Raw genomic sequence first — 17342 nt, forward strand, 5'->3', positions numbered from 1 at the left:
CCAACCGCTATCGAGTGCCTGGATTGGTCAAGCCTTGTTGTGATTCTGTCATCGCCGCTGGCTGTTGTCAACACTGAGAGTCAGGCTTGATAAGGGTATTCATCGCGAAGTCGACAACAGCATCGCCGTTTATCGCTTCTCCCTGCAAAGCCTGACTGTTGACACAGCGCAATCGCTGACTCGATTCGCTGTCGATTGCGCCTCAACCTCCAACCGCAACCATCTCGAGAAAGCGGTTCCCATATATAGTCACCCGTCTACATCATATATTCTTGGTCCTCCACGATGGACTCACCACCCGTCTTTGGTGCCCATGTCACGACTGTCCCTCCGAAGGAGGAGAAGCTCTGCCCTCAGCCTCCCAGTCCCTTGATGCCATCACCCGCAACGACCGATCAGTCTTTACCGGACGGGACAACCCAGGACTTCGACCCTTCCGTTGGCGCAAAACCCTACTCACCCTTCTATTGTCACGCGACCCCATCGATCGAGAAACTCAAAAACGAAGCGCAGATAACAGGCCGAGGGTATTACTCGCAGGATCTCGAAAGTGGACTCCGGTCGCCAGTCCACAATAAACGAGAGTCGAAACTGTGGCAGCAAAAACGAAAGCGTTGCGATTGCCTGTCGGTTCTGAGTCCGAAGCAGAGACTGGCGGTCAAGTTGCTCATCGCCGTGATCATTGTGGGAACGATGGTGGGAATCGCGCTGGGGATTACGGCGGCGGTCGGGGGCGGCGTCTGGAGATCCAACAACCGGCAAACCCCGATAGGAGGGTAAGAATTGACACCGATAAATAATTGGTATGTGAAGATCGGGCCTGGCGTGCTTCCAATCAAAACTGACAGACTATGACAGGTTAATTATGACATGTTACTTCTTTTGCACATAGAATTTTGTAATCATGTCCGTTCTTTTGGTCTCGGCCTTTGCCTTATTTCTTTTGTTTCATCGAACCGTCGAGACGTGATGCCATGTTCAAAAAAGGGAGAGAAGGAACCGATAGAATTAGAGCAGGAGACATGTGCTGTCTAGATCAGACTTGCAACTAATGTGATACCCCGAAGGCGCTTTGTCGAGAAGACATCGAGAGCGTGGGTTTGGATAGCGCACACCTGCGCATGACTTGTTCATCACGAGCGGAGCATTGGAGTATTGGAGTATTGGAGTTGTGAGCTGGGCTCATGGCCTGTCTATAATTATATACGCGCGAATTTAATTGACGAGATGTTGCTTCCTGCTGTGGATATCCGCAACAACGTAAATCCGCAACCCACGTGACCCACCACTACAAAAGCCGCCGCCCACAGAAAACTTCGGCTTCTTTTTCTCTTTTCCTCTCCAACGTCGAAAAGCCAACAGAACCTGCCACGACCGTCGTCTAGACACTCCAGTCTGCTTGCCTCCACGACGATGTGTTGCCGTGATCTTCTCTCTGATCCTCAGAGGGAAGATCGTTTGGTTCTGGAGAGCAAACCTCCTTGATAGGAAGTTTCCCTTCCGTTTGGGTCCTCTTAAGTGAGGGCGATGGAGGGGGAATGTCGATGATAGGATACACCAGTAACTGTCCATTTACCCTGTATTGTCAGTAGTTATGTAGCTGAATGTGATGCATTTAATGCTAAGTTTCTGAATAGTGCCTCCATCCTTCAGCTCAGATTCTCTTTCCTGAAAGATTAGAGCTGGATTCCAACAAATGCTGCTTAGGCTCTGCTGAACTGGATCTGGAACCCTGCTCCAGAGTATTCAGAGTCTGATTCGCTGTAGCCATCAAATTGGCAAGATTTTATGCGAGGGGCTCGTCAGCCAGGCTGATTTGTTTTCGCATGTGGTGTTCATGCCAATCTTCGACGCGTCCTGATGATTGTGGAGGCGTCGACATTCCGACAGCCTGCCTAATCGGGCCAGCTCACCCAAAGTCCAGACTGCCAGCTGCTGGATCCTGGCTTCACAATGCATTTACATTGGACCATGTGCCATTCTTGATTGCATTCTCAGCGTCGAAACGGCTCCTCTGGCGTGATTCTTTGGTATGATTCTTCGCGTCGCTGGACATTCCATTCTGGCGACATGAGGATGTCGCGATGTCTTCGACAGCAATTAAAGCGGCTCAAAGGCTCTTCGAGCTGCTTTTGCTTTCTTTCTCCTTTTCTCTTGACCAGCGGTAGCGTTTTCGACAATTCTTTCGTTTGTCGTTTTTTTGTTTTTCCTTGTTCAGTCCCTCGTTTGAAGACGCATCCCAGTCACTCCTTTGGCCCTAGTTCTTCGTGCCTCCAGCCCCAGGACGATACTAACCCCAGCAGCAAGGCAAAGCCAGCATGAAGACCATCTATGCGGCCCTTCCGCTGGCCCTCGTGGCGGCGGCCGGCCACACCGACTCCATGAGAGGCAATGGCAACAGCATGGTTGCTCGACACCATCCAGCCACGGACTTCCTCGGTGATAATCCGCACGGCGACTTTGTCGGCGATACGCAGAAGAATTATTTCCTGGGTGGCGGCACAAAGGGAGATTTCATCGGCGATACTCGTAAAGGTGACTTTCTGGGTGGCGGCCCTAAGGGCGACTTTCTAGGAGATACGGACAGCAAGCACCATGTCGCGAGAGACGTCCAGCTGCACCGGGACGACGATTGGGAATCCAACTACAATGACAACACGGTGGTGGCGCCTGTGATCTCAATTCAAGAGCCACCATCTCCGCCACCTGTTCATGATGGCCATGACGACAATGGTAACGATGGCGATCACCATGATGATCATAATGATCATGAGGACCATCATGAGGACCATCATGATGACCATCATGATGATCACCACAACAAGCCGGCGCCAGCACCAAAGCCTACTCCCGAGCCTACGAAGAAGCCTGCTCCTGCTCATTCACAGCCATATGGCCGTAATGAGCAGCACAATGAGTACGGCCAGCCTTCTCACCCGGCGCCTGTGCAGTATGGACGCCCAGAGCCCAAGCCGCAGCCAAGCCCTGACCACAACGATCATACCGTTGTGATCACTGTGACCGAGACTCTGACCCACGTCCAGACTGCCTGCGCTCAACCTTCGACTTATGGTCACCCTGAACCTCACTCGGAGACTCACCCGGAACCTCATCCCACGGGCAAGCCTGAACCTCATCCTCAGCCGTATCCTGACAACCACCCTGGTCAGCCAGAGCCGCACCCCCAGACTTACCCTCAGCCCAACCCTAACGGACAGCCAGAGGGACCTAAGGGTCAACCTCAGGCCTATCCTAAGCCGAATCCTCAGCCCGAAGGACCAAAGGGACAGCCCGAACCACACCCTGGCCAACCTCAGGCTTATCCTCAGCCGAACCCTCCTCAACCTGAGGGACCAAAGGGACAGCCTCAGACTTATCCCCAGCCGCCTCACGCTGAGCCGACTACTGCGACTCAACCTGGCCACCCACAGCCATCTGCGTATAGCCACAGCCAATCTCCTGCCACTACTCCCCACGCCCACACCACTTCCGAAGCAACCAAGCCTGCGACGTACGTCGCGCCCAAGCCGCCCACCCACCCGACTACCACCTCGGAGCAGACTCCCAAGTTCACTGGCTTCACGGGCGGTGCTCCGTCGTTGCGCGTCCCTACTGGCACCGGAATCGCCATGACCTTTGTCGCAGCGCTGTCCGGCGCGTTGGCCTTCATCCTGTGAATATAATCAACAACTTCGCATAACTGGCATAGCTCCTTGTTGTCCGTGTACATTAGAACAGGATGATGGTTTACATTGACGAAGTCTCGCTGGATGGTGGACGGATGGGTACAAAAGGAATCGTCTCTGGCTCGGTCTGGATCTGGCACGTTTTAAATGTCTTTTCATCGCTCCTTTCCTGTGTCTGTTTTAACAAACGTCTCTCCCTTAATAATAATGTCGCCTACTATCTGTCTCTCGTTTTGCCCCCTGACGATCCGGCCATCTACTATACACACAATCAGCGATCCTTATATACTTATCTGTCAGTCAGTCACATTATTGAAATTTGATCGAATAATAATACTTTTTTTTATTTTTCATTTTTCTTATTTCTAGTAACGGAGAAGGTTGGTAACTTGGCTGTTCGTACTCACTTGACTCGACTAGTCTAGCCTGCCTACTAGCTACCTAAGTATAGTTTTTGTATGTGCGTGGCAACTCTACGTATGTACGTACGTACATACATACATAAGCCGTTAAGGTAGACGTATCTGTGGATGAGTTAGTGAGTGAGTGCTATCAGAGATGGATCCATCCTTATATATCTACCTATCTATGTTTTTGATAAGTCCAGACAGTATGTTCAGTTCACCTACCCCTACGACATATGTATATATATAGGTATATATGTAGGTATCCCAGATTCTGATCAATAATATTCTAAACTTAGAACACTAGCTAGCCAAGTGACGTGACATTGGCGAGAGTATTATTGGGAGAAGCTTTTTTTTTTAGATCGATGTGACAATTGATACCATTGATACATACTTGTACTGATACTGATACTGGTACTGGTACAGATACATACTTACATACTTACGTACAACGAACAGACAGACAGACAGAAATACGTATAGTATGTATTTCTGTTCCTCGAAAGTATAAGATTCTTGACATGGGACGGGACGGGACGGGACGGCGCTGTGCAGACATGGGTAGGGAGTTGTGGGGTAGTGATAGTAGTGATAGCGACAGTGACAGTGATAGGGGTACGGGCTGGTTCAGTTCCTGAATGTAGGTAGGTAAGTAGGTAGGTAGGTGTCCAGAAATAGTATCCCACGGGGCTACACATAGTATAGTACCGCCAAGTAGACTACTACTGTCGTGACAGTAGCAGTACTGTACATGCGCATGTGACGAGACCATCTCCAGAGTTGAATTGAATTGGCTGATCTATCCTACGGACTACTGACTGACCGAAGGTTAACGGGAACGAACAGACTCCAGACATTGAAATGGGTACATGCTCCATATGATTGGAGATAGCATGGACGCTGTGTGATTGTTATTTCTGACCGACTTCTATAAATATCGTGATGACTCGACGTCGACGACCACGGAGGGAACAGGATGGGGTAGACGATAAGTTAAGCTTACTGGAAGATGAGTTAGCGAAGTTACATGCCCGCATGCAAGGGGGAAACGTGAAATGATTCGTAGATACTATAGACAAGGAGGGGAGGAGGAAGAGGGGAAAGGAGAGGATAACCCATTTCATTGGCAGATACAAGGAAACAAACAAACAAGCAAGCAAGCAGCAAAGTGGATTGATGCCCGGTTGAGTTCTGTATCTAGTACTTACCTAGGTAGGTAGGTAGGTAGGCAATGTTGCAAACAAAGCCCTCCTAGATCCATTCGACACAGCTATCTAGCCGCCGATTGAAATTAGTGAGATGATGAAAGCAAGGACTGTACCGGTGGTTGCCTCGTGGACACGGGTAGGTTGTAAATAACCTATAAACAACTGTTTTAGTGGCGTGCATGGGCAAGTAAACTACGCGAGGAGGACGAGGCTCCCAGGGTCATCCATATATGTAGGTAGCCAGCTGCCAGTCTAATCTGGTCCATGCCTGGTCGAGATGGATCTTGCTCCTTGCTCGAGCTATTTTTAGAAAAATAAGCATGGTAACTATGCAAATTGTCACACATGGAGCTGGAGAGTCACCCAATGACATATTTAAGTAGGTCTATCTAGAAATAGACCATCTTGCGCATGGATGACATTGACAACGGTTCCGGCTTGTGCGCGTGTGACTGTCAATATGGTTTGCGCATCGTCTCAACTATAGATCTTTAACAGGCAGGAACCCAGATGGCGTTTATTTGATTGACTTTATGCTGAACAAATAATCCATATTGCATCAATTGACCTGTAGTAGTGTACTAAATTAGCTATCAGCAACAGGACTGTGCATTCAAGGAGAGCATCAAGGACTGTCATCAAGGGTGATGTGAATCTTATATTGGTAAATCGAGATGACATACCTACCTCATAAATAGAATCTGTGAACGCTACCTCTTTTCAGTAAGGTTGGCGCCTGGGTGATGCCAAAAATGGAGTCTTCAGACTGACTGGCCGGTCTAGCAGGGGCAAAAAAATAGCTGCTGGGTAGTCAATTGACCCTGGACACTGCATAACGGCATACAGGCCTCCTTGGTCATGATGAAATTCTCCGGTAGGTCGCTTTCCTAAGCGGCTATTGAGGACAATTAGACATTTGGATCCTGACTGCAGCAAAAATCAGCTTCGAGCTCTGGAGCAGGTCTGGCCGAGGTACTCGCAGTATTGTAGGATCCCGTTTCTTGTATTTGCGTTCGATCCACTCGAAGTGATTTTCTTCTGTTGAACACGTTCTGTCGGACTGAAGATCTTGATTGGGCGACAACCTGCACGAAGTACCTTATTATCACAATGTTAATTTGCTCACATGACAGAATTAATATTTGCCTGGATTCTATGCCGAGAGCGGGTCCAGACCGATTAAGATTGCTTTTTGGATCTCCATGGCCTGCTTCGCTAGCTTGCAGCTTGCATAAGATCAACACTTGGTAGTCGACCACATCTTCACCGACTTAAGTTGCGCCTGTCGCCTTTTGAATCCAGGTTGTTGCTATTCCCATTACACATTCTTCGTATACCGTAACCCACCTTCGTAGGTGCAATATCAGTATCCCTGTCTCAAACGGTCAGCAAGGAATGCAATCAATGTACTGTACATGAAATGTCAAAGGCTACACAAGATCGAGCATGTTTCCTTAACCGAATCCACCGTGAAACCGGCAATTGGTGCACGGTGCTGGCGCTAATAGTAAACGGACTGTTTCCAGCGCTTCCATCCCGTTCGCAACAATCACTGTAGAAACGTCGACACCCCGCTGGCGATGGTGATTCGATATGCCAAAAATAGGCGTGTCCCAGAACCATGTTATACGCGGCCGGACCCTCCGTCTTGGCAGCCTCCCTACGGCACTAGAGGCAGCAAAAATAATCCGTCGGCCTGATCCCCGCATAAGGTTGGGAGCAGGAGGCCAATCGTCTGTCGTTGTTGCGATGCAGCATCGAAGGTGGTCGTGTAGAGGAGGCCGCTATCACCGGGAGGGAAAGGCGCCGGCGCTTAACGTGAGATACGAACTGGACAGAACGTTGATGTGTGGAGATTGGATAGGGCGATTGACACTAGCCCCTCCATCCTCCATCTTAGCGTGTGTAGTAGGCCACCAGGCCTCCCCCTAGTATGGAGGAACATCATTGAGGTGTCATGATTGAACTCGAGAAGTCGCAAATTGCAGGGGAGCTGAAGTGGATGGCCGCTCAAGGTGACTAACATCCGTTTAAGGCCGGGCTTAGCCTATCATAGACAGGATCGGAACTGGAGAACCAGGAAGGAGCAGAAGTATGGATGCCCTGCTGGCACCTACCTATTATTAACTGCCTGTGACCACGGGAGGCCGTTTTCCCACTTGTGCTGCATGCACTGGAAGAGGCTTGCCACAATCTGGCAAGGATATACGGTTCTGCATAGTTTCGCTATGACGTCTCATTGGATCAACTTGCGTCAATAGTGAGGCTTTTCACTTTGTTGCCATTTTCAATGATCACAAACAAACCGGAGCAGGTCGAAAGGAAGCGGAGATGTCATGACACTTCCCCACTGACCCATACCCATACCTTCACGAAACCTTACATACCGTTACCGTTTACGTTACAATACATCAATACATGGACTGACTAGGCTGCCAGACTCAGGGTCAGGCTGCCCTAGCTCTGCCTGAGACGACCGCAGCCTCAAACGCAATCTTTGAATCGGAAATAGGGAGACATTGTTTTCCACAAATTCTGCAGAGAAGTTTAGTGCCGCTCGGGACAAGCCATGACTCTTCGTACATGTAGTCAGTGAGCGAGATAAGTTCGGAGAGAATAGTTGCTACTACGGGATCTCTCCTCGAGAGACGCGGCCCACGTGGAACTCGATGAGGAGGCCCAATTGACGTCTCGACCAATGATATCTACTCCATCGCGTGTTGGATTCTGTCATGACTTGTAGACAACGATACTATGTGCTAGATTGTTAGCTTCTTTGGCGTGGACGTGGCTCCAGAAACTAACTATTTCGAGATCGCAGTCATGTTGTGTGGGTTCTCAGACGCATCGCGTCTAAGTTGGCGTCTGCCTTGACGCTTAACCTCTGGTTGCTTGTCACGGGACGCGATTGGAATCATCCCAAGTATGAAAGAGGTTGATCATGCTTTCTCGGCGATTCCGTATAGCCATGACTCGCAAGTTCCGGAAAGTCGATAATTAGACTTTGGTTTCAGTGCAGTTCATTCAATAATTGAGATTGTTGGTTGTCTATGACCTTCCCATTGCTACCGTCATATCGTATGGCTTGGGCTTCTTGTGCTCTGTCAGTTTTCTATCGTCCCGAGGGAAGCGACCGCCAACAAAAGATCCTACCTAGGATCACCAAATTTCCGGATTTGGTGAGATGCACCTTTCACTATGGAACGTAGCATTATTGTACGGCCCTAACTCGTTCAGGCAATTGGAGTTGCAGGAGAGAGCTGCGATGATGCCAACAAGACTGATTGGAACCAATGTTCTCTCGTTTTGTTAAAATACATGAGATAATAAAGAGAGTTTGGAAGGACTAGACAGATAACAAACGATGACAGCCGTAGGTCGGGCCACACCAAGCAACACAGGATGACGACGCATGAATCGGCACCATTGCTCTAAGCATCGCTGTCCCTACCAATTGGAAAGAAGTTGCGCCGTCCGTGCCCGATTTAAGATCAGAAAGACACAGAGATATATAGAAACCAACAATGGCCACTATGGGCGGCAGCCCATTCGTGAAGTGATACCCGAACACGATTCGTTTCGCTCCGCCGGAAACATTCATCGACCGAATAGAAGGAGGAAAGCATGCCGCCAAACTCCGTGCCCCCACTTCCCCAAAAAGACGTGTCGTTATATCGTAAGGAAACCGAGTGACATGAACGTAGGAGAACTAGGATCGGTAACGTGCCGCGCATGAACCACCAGGGTATGATGCGGACAGTCTAAAAAGGTATTATTGCTAATCAAGTAAATTCGATCCAAACGCTAAGAAATGCGAGATGAAATGGTCGTAACTGTTGTCGCATTTTCGACAGGGGTTGCAATGAGATTCGGATGCCAAACGAGCGACTAAAAGATCCCTAAGATTCGTTGGTTTTCCTCCGTTTGCCCTTTGGGGGAGGATCCAGCGGCGTCCGCTTGTAGGTGACAGTGCGAGTCACTACTTGGCGTACGCTTACTGGCTTTCCAGACGTGCTTCTTGTGGTTTCAAAATACCGAAGCTTCCAATCTGATGGTGAAAATGGAGACTTGACGGTCGAAGCGCTTTTCGGAGAGTCTGTAGTCGGCGAGAATGCCGTAGAAGGCCCCTTGACGGGTGATATTTTCAAACGTCTTCGCGCGCTCGATCCTTTTGCAGAAAGAGGGGGAGCTGTCGGAGACTGAGGTGAAAAGGTTGCAGAAGCAGATTTGATTGCATCGCCACTAGGAAATGAACCGGTTGTTGCGCTAGACGGCTGTGACGTAGATGTGTAGGTCCTCTCGATGGGAAATTTGGGGAAGCTGGTCCCTGGACTGACTGGACTGGTAAACACTGGCGTAAGGGCTTTCAAGAATTCCGCATATGCGACAGGAGGCGTGATTGGAGTGGACATTGCATCTTCACGCTTTGTATCTGACGGAGACGAAAGAGAGCCACTTTGAATCTCCGACGGGAATGTCGTGCTTTTTGGAGTTTTGAGAGGATGGAGAGTTGGCTTCGTAGGGGCCATTGTGCCTTGTAATTAACAAGGGTATGAAATTGCGAAGATGATCGCGACTTGCAAATTGATAAACTTGAACGCAGAATGGGACAATCTGGCAGTCAGATCGAAGGTAAAGGAATGACAGCAGCGTCCGACACGCCTGAGGCTCGAATGTGCTGGGAGGAACGGTGTGTAGTTCTGGAGCACGGGCGGAGGTGAGAGGGAATCGATTTAAAATATTTAAACAAGACCAGAGACGCAGCGTCAGAGGCGGAGACGCATTCGGTGCGATCACAAGGGGGCATCATCCAACCAGCAATGAAAGGCTAGCAAAGGCCGGGGGCTGTGACGATAGTTCCACCCGTGAGTTTGGGAGTGAGATCTAGGTATAGACGTTCGACAGGCGGCCGTATGGAGAAACGGTACAATACATGTATCACCGTATTGTACTGTACCGATACTGATCTGCGTATTGAGTTAGATTTCGAGTCAGCCAACCAGGAATGGCCTAGCGCCAACAGGCAGCGCTAAGGCTACACGAGCGTCTGCATCGCAGCAGCAAAACACGACTTTGTTCAGTACGTACTGTGTTGTTGGGCTCCAGTCTGAAGCTGCACTAACCAGAGACACTCCAGTCTTCGATAGACGAATGTGTGCCGGTGCCCTCTTGGGCGATTGGAATTCTCAGGATTCTGGCGGGCTCACTCGAATAAGGAAAGCAAGCTTGATGAAGAGCAAGGCCGCACTCGCGGTTTGCTGTTGGCAAGGTTTGGAAGAACTCGACAATTTTGTTTTTCTTCTGCGTAACAATGTAAATCGGAAGATCTTATAAAATCGCATCCATGATGGACAGGGGAAGATGCTCTGCTCTTCTTATATCAGGTGGCTGCCTCCCTAACCGCCCACGGAGGTCAAGAAGAATGTTCGAGTTCCCGCGCGCCATCTGAGGCAAGCCTCAACGGTTCTGCCTTACGAATCGCCGCCATTTAACTTCCTATTTCTCTTGAGTTTCATGTCCTGGAGCCCCTGAAAGAAGTCGATTTCGGCAGGCGGAGGCCCTCTGGTTCGTGGAGCTGAAAGCGCGCGGCTCTGGCCTCAGCGGGCGAACCGCCCACGAACGCCAGCTTGGGGCTGAAAAACATCATCAGCTGGCTGTGAGCCTCTGATATAGCCAGCTACTCTTGTATTCGCCCCACGAAGGATCATAACTGCTCTTTTTCTTTATTGCGATCTGTGCTTCAATGGTGTGGCTGTGATTTCGCCAACGTGTAAACACATAAACAACAGGCAAGCCGGAGATAACATAGTGTGGTTAGATATGGCGCTTGGAAAGTCCAGTTGTCTTCCTCACCTCACAGAGCGCTGGATTTATTTTTTCCCCGATTCTTCATGATCATCTTTGTAATTATCCTTTGCTAGCCTGAGAGTGTCTTGTTTCTCTTCTACTGATTTTACAGTGAACTGCTTGACCAGAATCAGGGCAACTCCGGTGACTTCTCACAACAATAACATTCGAAGTAAACATCCAGATTCTTCTTTTTTTCTCCGAGAGAACTACACTAAGCCTATTTCGATGACACGGCCCTAAAACAATGACTCCTCGATCCTACTTACGCGCCCTCTCCTTCTTCAGCTCACTTGATCTGGTATCTGATTCGCAGCTAACCAAGTACCTGCATATTCTGCTTCATGGCTTTTCCTTCTGTTTTCCTTAATGCAGGGCGCTTCCAATGACTTGGATCAGGGGCGAACCAATCAGGTCGAGAACCTAGACATAGATCTTGTCTACCCGCCAAGCGCATGGCCACAGGGATATTGGAGCCAATCGAGCACGCACCAGAGTACCAGAATGTCGTGCATATGGAAAGAATGATGGGCTTCTATGAATATGTAATCACGATGTTGGCCCTTCGTGAAGCAGCTACTGTCGAAACAAATCGACATTCGCGAATCGCGATGCCATTCTGCAGCTTCTGCAGCGATTGGTGCCGATTGTTTGCTTCACCAACTTCATGGTCTAAATGAAGATCAACAGAAACCTTTGTGATATTTTAAGTCGAAATCAGGCATCTTAGCATCAGGCATCTGATCTGTTTTGCTGGCTATGGTCGATAAGAAACGTATTGGCCAGCAGCTGTCTGTCAACAGTATTGTGAAGCCGGCCGCGAGTTTTGTCGGGTCTCATGTAAGCGACATATTAACTGGAGCTTGGAGCATCTCTGGGAGATTCAAGGGATTATCAGAGGTCTGACAAAACCGCATGAATCTAGCTCAAAGTTTCTGGGTAGGGACATAATCCTGATATAAGAATCGAGAACAGCATTGAACTCTCACACTTGTCTTTGGAAAAACTTCAATAAGGTCTGTTATTAATATCATCTAGACACTCTGCAAAAGCGTTTAATAAGCGCCGTTCTGCTACCTTATGTAGACAGGTTGTCTGCATCACGTGTTTAGATCAGATTAGATTGGTCTCCGTGCCAACATGCGGCGGAGAATCAAGAAAATGAGATATGGACTCGGTGGTATCTCATTCAATGCCGTACGTGTGTCATCATCGAAGATCCGAAGGGAGAGTCTGAACTGAACTTCATATTCACCTGTTTGGTAAGTATCGACCTAGTTAAGCGCCGATGACGAAGGATTCAAGCAGGAACCGGCCAGTGTCGGGAGTTGATTAATGCCAAGAACGCATTTGGGGGGTTGTCCCCTCCACCGAGCATGCGGGGTCCATGGCCGAGTACGGAATACTCTGACGACCACATTCTGTCCTCTGACCGATTTATGCTGGATGTTATGACTTTTTGGCTTCAGATGCTGGCACCAGCCGTTTCAACCGCTCCTTCATCTTATTCGGGAGGGCAGTTTTCATTCGAGCTGGCTGAAATCGCGAGGTTGCATTCCCAAACGAGAGCCGACATCCAATGACGATCCCGGCAAGCCATCGTTCCCGGCACACATTGCACGCATGCCGCCTCTATTTTTAGAAGAGTTTGGCTGCCAAGCACGAGATCGTCGCCGGCCTCCTCGCGGTCTGATTTGACAGATGATGACAATGTGGAAAGGAGAACGGCGATAATCAGCGGGCGGCCTTGCGGTCGCCGACCAGCGACCCTGAAAGGAATCCCCCGAGATCCCGTGATCTGCCTGCCCTTCTCAGTCTGCTTTCGGCAGCAGGCAATGTGCTGCCCTGTGCTTCCTCCAAACGCTTCCAGCCCCCGCATTTCGTCAGAATAAGCCACTGCACTGTCTCCTACACGGTTCCGAGGTCGACCCTGAGGAGCAGATAGCCCTGGACAAGTCAAGCCATGTCTCAGACCTTCTCCCCCGACAGCGAGTTCTCCCCGCTGGAGACCCCGCGCGTCCCCAATGGCGGCAGCCTCTCCATCACGGCGCTTGCACGTTTCGAATTCGAGGCTGGAAAGGGGAACGAGGGGACCAAGATCCTGATGGTGGAATGGGAAGATGACGACCTAAGCCGATCCTCAACAGGCTCGTGGCACGTTTCGTGGGAAGGGAAGACGACAGTGCTTCCTGCCGACGAGCAGACGAGCGAGAATACGCGCCGGTTTTATTTCCTGCTCCCTCCTGGCGTGACGATTCCTCCAGTGGTGACTTTGACGTACACGCCGCATCCAAGTTCTGCATCCACCGTCAAGCCGGAGTCGGTACAGCTCAATCCACTACCCGCCATATTCCCAGCAGAGTTGGGCGCGACGGCACGGACAGCAGGGAAGAAGGGTGTGTTGCATACAATATGGGCGAAGAAGCGCCTGCAAGCCCTTGAAAAGGAGATCCGGGAGGAATTCATCAAGAACTCAGAAGGCGTCGCGGTGCAGATGGCAATTCAGGAGAAGGAATGGATTGAATCCAACTTTGGTGTTTCAGCTCCGTCTGCTTCCCAGAATGTTTTGTCATCCTCGCCAGCACCATCATCAGAAGCGCCGTCATATCCTCCCACTACACCCATCTCGCCTGCGGGGGGAAGAAAATTAGGGGAAAAGCTGAAAGGGTTGAAGCTCCAGACAAGTGAAATGGATCTGGCCAAGAGGGCAGAAGGTGTGACCAATTTTTCCGTCAATTTATTTTCACATCACCTCACGGAGAGAACTTTCTGCTCACATGCGTCTAGGACAAGCCGGTCATAACGATGCTAATGCAGGAGCCCACCTCCTCTCCCCCGAGTCTCCGGATGTTGCAGTGTCATCTTTCAACTCCTTCCGCAACGCTCCACCTCCTTCGTCTGATACCCGACGCGTGGTGGCCCATCACCCGCCGGAATCAATCCAACAGGCACAGCAGGGTGGTGCTGAATTTGGATTCGATTCACTGAAACGCACCGAGAGCACTGACTCAGGAGACGAACTATTCGCCAAGGCTCTGAGTCCTCGCTCTCCAGATCTTCCTCGTAGCCCGTTCTCATTTTCACCGCAGGATACGATGCGCTACATCGCGACGAAAGAGACCTGATATGCGCAGATATCTATGAACGACCCTGCCGTTGTTTTTCCCCTTCCCCCGCAAAAACTTTTCTGGATGCTCATGTCTGTCCATACTGAGGCCGTCTTGATATATATATATGATGTCTAATGATGCTGATGCTGATGCCTATAACAGTTGTCCTTTTTTCGTTCCACAATATTGTTGTCGTCCTACTCAATTGCCCGCGTTGCAGTCGTTGGCGACAACAAAGATGTCCCCTCTTCAATAAGCAATAAGCACCCGAGCCATCGCTAAGCGACAGACTTTTGTTTTTCTGGTCACGAGATTATTTGATTCGTTTCCTCTATACCCCTTACTAGGCACCTTCGTTGCATCTGTTTTTATTTCATGTGTTCTGGGACAATCGTTTAAAATCTCTGTATGTAGCTCATACTTACTGGACAATCTTGCCTGTCATTGTCATTGTTGGGGGCATAGCTGGCGTCTTTCTCTTGTTATTGCACCACCGCACGCACAACTCAAATATACCCACTCTGCTGCCCTCACATTTTGTATATAATGTCTTTTCTTATATGAACTTTTTTAAACCTACCGATACGAACATAACGACAGCCAGGTTTGAATGCAGAGGATTAATATTGATATTTAGGCAACGTCATTCGTTGTTCATGATAGCAGGTCTATAGTGATAAATGGAATTTTTTTTCCCCTTGATATCGTTCAGCGAACTTTCAGTAAATAAGTAAAAAAACACTTCGTCTCTCGTTCCTCGACAATGTCTCTATCTGTATATATGACGAATCGATCGAATGAATCGAGTACCTAAACCACATCGTACTCGACGCACAAGGATCGGTCGAGGTTTAAGACAAAACACACGGATACATTGTCCATCCACACATACACACACAACACACGCACACACACAGTTGCCAAAGAAGAACTGTCTGTCCCACTTCCTCTTTTAAAAGGCATACACGTAACATAACCCCTCTCGTCATTCTTTTCTTTCACTGCCTCTTCTTTGACGAGCTTCCCTGGCGACTTACTCGTCCCAGATTGGGACTCGACTCAGGCCGCTCTCTCTTGTTGGGAGAGGTCTCGGCTCTCTTCCGCTTCAGCGTCTCATATTCCTGCGCATCCTTCCGCTCCGCGTACCATTGTCCGGCCTGCAAGATCAACACGCCGACCAGCACGAGGGCCAGGATGGTATTGCTCGCCGCCAGAACTTTCAGGCTGTCCTCGCGGCCGAGAATCTGGTCCGCTTCCTCCGGTGTCGTGGCCAGGTCCGCGCCGTACTGGCCGCCGCTGACGAGTCGTAGACCCTTAACGATGTTGGCGATGTACACCGTCACTCCGCAGACGTAGAGAACCAGACTGGCGCCGTCAAAGAGCATGTTCGCCTCAGACGGCTTGTACAGCTTCGCGAGCAGGCCCGCGAAGCCGATGAAGATGACGATATGTAAGATCCGCGGGATCAGGGGAGGGGAGGCGTGCAGGAAGCGCAGGTGAGCTTCGAGGTAATCATAGTGGGAGGGAGGAGTCGGTTCGCCAGACCACAGGAGCGGATAGTCGTACGGGAACAGGGAGAAGATGATGCCGAGGAAGAAACATGTTGCTGTGCGGGTGATTCGTTAGTCACGTCGGCATTGTAGACAAGGAATCGCAAGAGTTCAGGTTCACAACTCCACAACTGTATACACATACACTGCTGACACAGTGATCCGTGCAGGCGATCGCAGGTGGAGAAAGCTGTAGCAGAGCAAAACAGGGGTCACATACGACAGACGATGAGGAAGGTCGCAAACGACCCACTCTTGAGCGCCATGGAGGGCAACAGTGGTTGATAGCAGCGGCAGCTGCTCAGGTCTCTCGCTCGCGATGTGTATCGCGAGTGTGTGTTGCACTATTCAGGTGGAAGGAACGGAGAGAAAAAGGAATCCTAGACCGGCCGATCCAGTCGATGACAGGGAGTCAAATTTGACGGGAATCGCTCTCGTGACAACTGTCCGGAGCTGAGAAGATAACCTCCCTTCGGCTGTCCTTAGTGGTTTGGTAGCACGGATCGCTGCCAACTTAGTTTACTTGGCGGACTCGAACAAACCAAAATTGACAGGGCCTCATCAATTCAGCATTGATCGTTCATCCAGGTCTTGAACTGATCAAGTAATTCATTTTTATATAATCATTCCCCAATGACACGGGAAATTGACCAAAAAGAAGGGGGAAAAAAAAATAAAAGACAGAAAGAAATGGGATGGAATTCAAAAGGCGGACACACGTGGGAGTTCTGCTCGTTAGGAGCCTCGGCAAGGGGTCTTACCGCAGAAGGCAGGCGCCTCAGAAGTCAAGAACAGGAAACTAAGACTGATGGAAACATGGCTGGAAACCCTGCAAAGGCTGCATAGAAAATCGATTCCTGTCAATGGTTTTCGATTACTGCATTTCGTCTCATAGACAAACCTGTGGTACATGTAATCAGGAAAATACATGCAAGGAAAGGTGCATGGCTGTGCTGGCTTACTATAGCGGTGAGAAAGAGGCCAGGGTATCGGCAACGCATGACAGTGAAATGCAGTAAGAAAGGAAAAAGATAGGTAGGAAGAACAATTTCGGGTTGTTTATCACGGTGCTTTCTGGCTTCTAAAGGTGAGATTTTTACACGTAACTGATGACCGACACAGGCAAGAGCGTAAGCGAAGAAGTTCCTTCCTAATTGGTACCTTATGAAAAGACCTCGGGATGCTTGACAGATTTCTTCTACGAAAAATTTGATTTGAACTTCCAGCAGAGCCTGGCTCTATCATTCATATTATGATCTGTCCAGAAGCTAGTAATCCTGGCCAATTCCCAAACCTGACCGTGGATCTAAAGACCCAAAGAATGAATATAGAATACACATCTCAAGCATCACGACAAAGTAGACAAGAACAGAGCTGATGAACGTTGTCGAACAATGTAATGCACATCCCGTAAAAAATGCAATGCAGCCCCCAAAATCAGAGCAACGCCGCAAATCATATCTAGTCCGAGGCTATAAATTCGCAAGCCGCCTTTTTGGTCTTGAAACGCCTGCAGCTCCCATCCAACCATCTG

At 49.5% G+C, this 17342-nt stretch overlaps 6 protein-coding genes across 6 annotated transcripts; 3 read left to right on the forward strand and 3 right to left on the reverse strand.

Annotated features, from left to right (window-relative positions):
- Positions 1 to 285: 285 nt before the first annotated feature.
- T310_0823 (uncharacterized protein) lies at positions 286 to 892 on the forward strand (the record flags this gene model as incomplete). Its single annotated transcript, XM_013476276.1, has 2 exons — positions 286 to 776; positions 859 to 892. The coding sequence occupies 2 exons, from the start codon at positions 286 to 288 to the stop codon at positions 890 to 892; spliced, it is 525 nt and encodes a 174-aa protein (XP_013331730.1).
- A 1426-nt stretch (positions 893 to 2318) lies between these two features.
- T310_0824 (uncharacterized protein) lies at positions 2319 to 3677 on the forward strand (the record flags this gene model as incomplete). The annotated part of the gene is made up of 1 exon (XM_013476277.1): positions 2319 to 3677. One exon carries the CDS (start codon positions 2319 to 2321, stop codon positions 3675 to 3677), a length of 1359 nt encoding a protein of 452 aa, XP_013331731.1.
- Positions 3678 to 4102: 425 nt separating this feature from the next.
- Positions 4103 to 4950, reverse strand: T310_0825 (uncharacterized protein; the record flags this gene model as incomplete). Its single annotated transcript, XM_013476278.1, has 6 exons — positions 4103 to 4123; positions 4180 to 4210; positions 4269 to 4317; positions 4488 to 4504; positions 4540 to 4783; positions 4917 to 4950. The coding sequence occupies 6 exons, from the start codon at positions 4948 to 4950 to the stop codon at positions 4103 to 4105; spliced, it is 396 nt and encodes a 131-aa protein (XP_013331732.1).
- Positions 4951 to 9200: 4250 nt separating this feature from the next.
- On the reverse strand, positions 9201 to 9830 carry T310_0826 (uncharacterized protein; the record flags this gene model as incomplete). The annotated part of the gene is made up of 1 exon (XM_013476279.1): positions 9201 to 9830. The coding sequence occupies one exon, from the start codon at positions 9828 to 9830 to the stop codon at positions 9201 to 9203; it is 630 nt and encodes a 209-aa protein (XP_013331733.1).
- A 3281-nt stretch (positions 9831 to 13111) lies between these two features.
- On the forward strand, positions 13112 to 14273 carry T310_0827 (uncharacterized protein; the record flags this gene model as incomplete). The annotated part of the gene is made up of 2 exons (XM_013476280.1): positions 13112 to 13862; positions 13936 to 14273. The coding sequence occupies 2 exons, from the start codon at positions 13112 to 13114 to the stop codon at positions 14271 to 14273; spliced, it is 1089 nt and encodes a 362-aa protein (XP_013331734.1).
- Positions 14274 to 15256: 983 nt separating this feature from the next.
- Positions 15257 to 16074, reverse strand: T310_0828 (Secretory component protein shr3; the record flags this gene model as incomplete). The annotated part of the gene is made up of 3 exons (XM_013476281.1): positions 15257 to 15864; positions 15954 to 15998; positions 16029 to 16074. 3 exons carry the CDS (start codon positions 16072 to 16074, stop codon positions 15257 to 15259), a joined length of 699 nt encoding a protein of 232 aa, XP_013331735.1.
- Between the last annotated feature and the right edge of the window lie 1268 nt (positions 16075 to 17342).

This window comes from Rasamsonia emersonii (assembly GCF_000968595.1).
Source record: "Rasamsonia emersonii CBS 393.64 chromosome Unknown ctg1118621759965, whole genome shotgun sequence".
In the NCBI taxonomy this organism is placed as follows: domain Eukaryota; kingdom Fungi; phylum Ascomycota; class Eurotiomycetes; order Eurotiales; family Trichocomaceae; genus Rasamsonia; species Rasamsonia emersonii.